This window comes from Talpa occidentalis, unplaced genomic scaffold (assembly GCF_014898055.3).
Source record: "Talpa occidentalis isolate TD23 unplaced genomic scaffold, MPIMG_talOcc4v2.1 talOcc4.13, whole genome shotgun sequence".
NCBI lineage: Eukaryota > Metazoa > Chordata > Mammalia > Eulipotyphla > Talpidae > Talpa > Talpa occidentalis.
In genome coordinates this window covers 55,139,828-55,145,827 of record NW_023601322.1, presented here as the reverse complement: position 1 = coordinate 55,145,827, position 6,000 = coordinate 55,139,828, and the positions used below count along the sequence as shown (strand labels likewise).

Sequence of the window (6,000 nt, the reverse complement as noted above, 5' to 3'; positions counted from 1 at the left end):
CACTGTTATTGGGAATGTAGACTGGTCCAGTCCCTATAGAAAGCAGTCCTATGTCCATTTCCCATGGAGTTTCCTCCAAACGCTAAAAATTGATCTTCCATATGAACCAGAAATTCCATTCTGAAGTATGTATTCAAAGAACAAAAAATCACAAATTCAAAAGGAAACCTGCACTCTGTTTTTCACAGCACTATTTACAATAGGAAAACTATAGAAATTACCTAAATGCCAAAAAAAGAGATGAGTGGATCAAGAAAATGTGGTAAAAATACACAATGGAATACTACTCGTAATTAAAAAAGTTAAACTCATTTGCAGAAACGTGCATGGAACTGGAAGGGATTATACTAGCATAATCCAGAAGGAAAAAGATAAACCAGATAGTGTCAATCTATGTGTAATATAGAGAGACCAAACAAACATTCACGAACATTACAAAATAAGCCTTGAAAGCTAACCATGAACCTGAGGCATCCAGGAGGGGAGGGGTCAAACAGGAGGAGAGGTGGGAACAGGGGTGTGAAGAGCACAGTGGACTTGAGTGAAGGACTATGGGTGCTTTGGTGGTGGGAGAACTGTGGTGACTACACTTGACAGGAGAACTGTCAAAACATTAACGAGGATGTAAAACAATGGTACTTCATTATAATATGAAATCAAATTTATAAAGATAGAGAGAAATAAGCCAGAGAATTACCAACTCTATAATGGCTAAACAAGGAACACAATATAAGTTTAGGTCACAATATAAGATTGTTTACCTGTTTATATAATACACAGTTGGGAAATCTGTCCCAACAAATCTCAAAAGAAATATTTTTATTTTTGAGGGATAAATGGGCAAAAGTACAAAGAAGTTTTTCATCAGCCCAAAGGTCTCAGATCAGTATTGCTATATGTACTTTTATTCTCTATTTCTTTTAGTATAAATGGACTTACAATTATTTGACTTATGGTTTTTTGATTTACAGTGATGTGAAAGCAATTCATATTTAGTGAAAACGGTAATATGATACTACCCTCTTGAGATGCTGGGCAGTGGCAGTGAGTCACAGATCCTGGTCAGCATTTTCGACTTATGACACTTTCAATAAGTGGGACATAACCCCATCATAGGCCAGGAAGGTATGTATGTTATTTTCTTTCACTTACAAAAATTATATGTACAGGAAGACTGTTCACACAGAACTTAGCTATTACAAATGCTAGTAGGATAATCCTCATATACTTTAGGGAAGGAAAGGACAGTTGGAAGCAGTATTTATTGGAAAGCCAGGGTATCCTGTCACTTGACAATGTTATACCCATGGATACTAAAATCAGAGAGCAATAATTCTACTGGCACCTGTTGCAGAAGATCATCTTTTTGAATGCATCCCTGAGCTCTGGACTACGGAAGGCATAGATAAAAGGGTCAATGACTGCATTGCACATGATCAACATGCCATTCACCTCAAAGAGGGACATGTAGCAGGCACAGTAAGGGTTATGTGGGCAGAATGTCATTAGGAGGACATGAAGGACAAAGGGGGCCCAACAGAAGATGAAGACCCCAAGCAGTATAGTCAGAGTGATGGCCCCTTTCATGTTGGTTCTGGGAAGGGTGGAGATTGAGAACTTCTGGGCATGGGATCGGGCCAGCAGGAACATGTGCACATACAGGCACAGGATGAAGACTAACATGAGTGGGAACAATGATGTGAAGGTGATCACTGTGGGGACCTTATGGGAGAAAATGACTATGGTGATGCTGCTGCCTGTGCAGCATGTCCAGATGACTGTCAGAGTGACAATGGCACGTCTCGTGGTCACAATGCTGTGGTACTGCAGAGCATGGAAGATTGTGATATAACGATCAGTGGCAATCACAGATAGGCTGAAGATGGAACCAAGTAGGGAGAGGATGAACAAGGAGTCCATGATGTCATCTGCTGTGGTTTCAAAATTGCCATAAGACTTGAAATGACCCAAGTCTTTGAGCATCATCAGGATATTTTCTAAGAACCTAGACAGGCTGCCCAGCATATCTGAAACGGCCAAGCTACAAATGAAAAAGTACATGGGTACTTGAAGATTCTTATTCCTGATAACAGCCAGGAGGACAAGCATATTCTCCAAAACCCCGAAGATGGAGATTATGAAAAATATCTCTTTTGGCATAGGCATATAAGGACAGTCCGAATTATTTCTTGCTGTATCACTGATGTTTTCAGATAGATTGATCTTGTGCTTCATTTTTCCTTTTTCTTGTTAAGACAGATGTGACTTAGATGACAGAAAACTTGATTCTTCAGAATGTTTTCTTCTTTTTGATACTTGCTGGAAATCTGAAGTAAAAACCTCGTGCCCACCTAAAAAATAATAGATAGTGATATCAACAGATTCTACAATAGATTCCACAATAAATTCCAAAATAAAAGTAGCCATATTAGCTTTAAGAAAGTTCTACTATCTCTGAAAAATATTAGTGTGTAGTAAGTCACATTTATGGACCCTCATCTTACTCGCTCCGTGAAAAATGTCTTTATGGATTTTTGTGTCCAGAGATGAAAGTAAATTTTATCCTTTGTCTTCTTCCCTTTCCTGATACAGGAAATATAATTGTATGTAAGATAGATTAGAATATAAAAAGAAGTAAAAAAAAAATTAGAGAGGGATGTGTAGAAACAGGAAAGCACATAAACATCCTTCTTTCAGCTTGGAAGCTGTGGCTGTGTTCAGAGATGTTTAGGTCCTTTCCTTTCCTTTACTTGTCTTGTCTTTCTGGGTAATTGCTGGACCCTAAATTACAGCACAATGGTATTGATGTCTAATACCCAAACTTGACTATGCAATACTTGTCATTAATTGTGTTTCAAAGATAGAACTCAAGAAGTGGTAATTCTGGAAATCAAGTGCCTTATTGTGATCAGATTTATTTTCCATCTTGAATGTATTTAGTGGCTAAATTGAAAAGGAAAAAGAAAGAAATGTCAACTTCTTTAGGAATAGGACATTTGGAAGCCCACTTTCAGTCCATGAGCATTACTGATGCACTGATGCCAATCCTACAAAACCAGGGCAGAGTTCTGAGTTGAATAGAAATGTAGTGCATACTTTGGGCCCATCTTCAGCAGACCATCAATCAGTTGCTTGCTGCGAATTTACAATTTCTGCCAATCTTGTGGACTGTAAAAGGTTGAAGGGGTAGAGATGCTCAAACTAACACTGATGAGAACTCACTGGGTACCACTCTAAGCACTCCATATCTACCTCTTGCTCTGTTAATTCTTACTCATTAATCCTCCCCAGTGAAATATGTGCTGTATGATCCCCATTTGGCAATTGAGGAAGGAATTGCCCCGGGAAGGTAAGGTAACAGCTCAACACCCCACCATGGACAGGTTGTACTGGAGTCATCTCTGAACTGCCACACTACCCCTCTCTTTCAAGGTAGCAAGGGGTAACAATATATACAAGAAACCCGATTGTTTCCCCCACCGCACCCCAAATAGAAAAAATACTTATTTTCTTATTGACTCAGATTCCTCAGTGTCACCTAGGTATGGCACTGTTGTTTCCACCTACGTATTGTTTGTAGGAACATTAAGTGATGATTAGAAGTAATAAGACACCTTCATTAACACTTCACAACAATGAACTGACTTTACTGACTAAAGTATTTCAGGTGATAATGTTCTATGACTTCAAGACTCTGGATAATAATCCACACTGTGTCTCGTGAATTCAAAGCCTTCCACTGCTTCTCTCCCATCTGCATTTCTGTGTTTTGATTTCTTTACTTCAAGGGACACTCCTCTAATACTCTCTCTTCCTTTCTGGTTTATAGTTTGCTAGGCAGTTTATGTCCATCCTTCAAATCCATATGGCTTCTTTCAATATTCCAAGGAAAACTACCTCTGGTTAAACAAAATGGACCAGAGTCGCGGCCTCTACTAACTATTTTTTCCACTATGGTCTTTATGGTACAACAGAATATTACATTAATACAACCAACATTTATGACTTACAGTCATATTTTAGTTTTTAAGATAATTTAAGAAATTATATTTGATTTGGGAACACTGTATTTATAAATTTGCTTTTAATTTGGCAGAACCATAGTTTACTACCAATGTTCAAATACCAGTGAGAAACTAATCTGGTTTAATTTCCCTCCATAACTTGAAGCCAACACAGGCTGCTGAAGGAGCTAGTGGCCAGCTGGGGAGTTAGCCCACACCGGGCCCCTTCCGAACAAGTAGTCTGAGCCCACAGGGAGAGCGAGCACCCACAGCCGGGGCAGACCAGGCGCGCAGAAGAGTGTGCCTGAGACCGGACGTGCAGGGAGTGTGTCCCACATCACCATTATAGATCAGGGACATTTCTTCAGTAAAGACTACCTGCAGAAGGCTTCCTCAGGAGCCAGAGGTGAGCGGGGGAAGTTCGCCCACGCCAGACCCCCTCTGGCCTGCAGTCCAAGCCCAGAGGGGGAGCAGGAACCCACCGCCGCCGGGGCAGACCAGGCGCACAGGGGAGTGTGTCCCCACATCGGCATTTTAGAATAGGGACCTTTCTCCAGTAAAGACTGCTTGAAACTGACAGATGACTCCTGGAGGAACCAGAGGGGAGCAGAGAAGCCCACCCAAGATGCCGGCCAGTCCCAACAACACAGTGTCCCAACGCATATGGCAAATTAGAAAACAGACAGTAGGGAGGAGAAGAACCACACGCAACCTAGCAACTCTGCAGAGAAAAAGCACACCACAAAAAGAAAACCAGGCCCCAGATTGCAACGACAGTAACTTGGAAGAACTTCTGAGCCTTCCAGAAAGAGAATTTAAAATTGCCGTGATTAAAAAACTGATGGAAGTCGTAAAGGAAAACAATGATAAGGGAAAAATAATCAACGATCAGAAGAATGAAATTGAGTCCCTAAAGAGGGAAGTAAAAGAAATGCAGGAGATCAAAGAATTAATGGAAGAACTAAAGAATTCTGGGAAAAGCAATGAAAGCAGAATTGATGAAATGGAAGAACGAATAAGTACTCTTGAAGACACAGAAATAAAAAGAACCAAAACAGAAAAGGAAAGAGAAGTACGAAGGAGAAAGAATGAAGAAAGACTTCGGGAACTATCTGACTCCATGAGGAAAGGAAATATAAGAGTTATAGGAATACCAGAAGGAGAGGAGAGAGAAGTAGGAACAGAGAAAATATTCAGAGAGATAATTGAAGAGAACTTCCCAAATGTGAAGAAGGAGCTGAAAATTGATATACAAGAAGCAAGAAGAACACCAAACTTCCATGACGAAAGGAAAAATACAGCAAGACACATAATAGTAAAGCTCCCAAGAATCCAGGACAAGGAAAAAATAATGAAGCTGGCAAGAGGGAAGAAACAGATAACATTCAAAGGAAAGCCAATCAGGCTGACATCAGACTTCTCCGAAGAAACACTATGGGCAAGGAGAGAGTGGAGGGACATAGTCAACAGACTCCAAGAAAACAGATGCCAACTAAGAATACTCTATCCCGCCAAGCTCTCCTTCCTCTTTGAAGAAAGAATATGGACCTTCCCAGACAAACAGAAACTCCGGAATTTCATTGCAACTAAACCCCCACTCCAAAAAATACTACAAGGAGTCCTAAAGCCAGAACCTCAGAGGGACGAATAACAACGAAAGAAGGCCAAAAAAAAAAAAAGTTATTAAAAGAATAAATAAATAAAATCAAAGGAAAGACAAACACAATGGCAAATACAGATGTTAACATATCAATATTAACTCTAAATGTAAATGGACTAAACTCTTCAATAAAAAGACACAGAGTTGCAGCCTGGATTAAGAAACAAAACCCAACCTTTTGCTGTCTCCAGGAAACACATTTAGCTACAAAAGATAAAAATAGGCTCAAAGTTAAAGGATGGAAAACAATCCTACAAGCAAATGGACCAAAAAAGAAAGCAGGAACAGCTATTGTTATATCAGATAAAACAGATTTCAAACTCAAAAAGATAAAAA

At 39.8% G+C, this 6,000-nt stretch overlaps 1 protein-coding gene across 1 annotated transcript in view; it reads right to left on the bottom strand.

The window, feature by feature from the left end:
* Window positions 1-680: 680 nt before the first annotated feature.
* MC2R (melanocortin 2 receptor) overlaps window positions 681-6,000 on the bottom strand; it is a 29,136-nt gene continuing 23,816 nt past the window's right edge. Inside the window, exon 2 of the mRNA XM_037509736.2 lies at window positions 681-2,351. Coding sequence (XP_037365633.1) covers window positions 1,336-2,235 — 900 coding nt within the window. The 5' untranslated portion in view covers window positions 2,236-2,351 and the 3' untranslated portion in view covers window positions 681-1,335. The remainder of the gene's footprint in view (window positions 2,352-6,000) is intronic.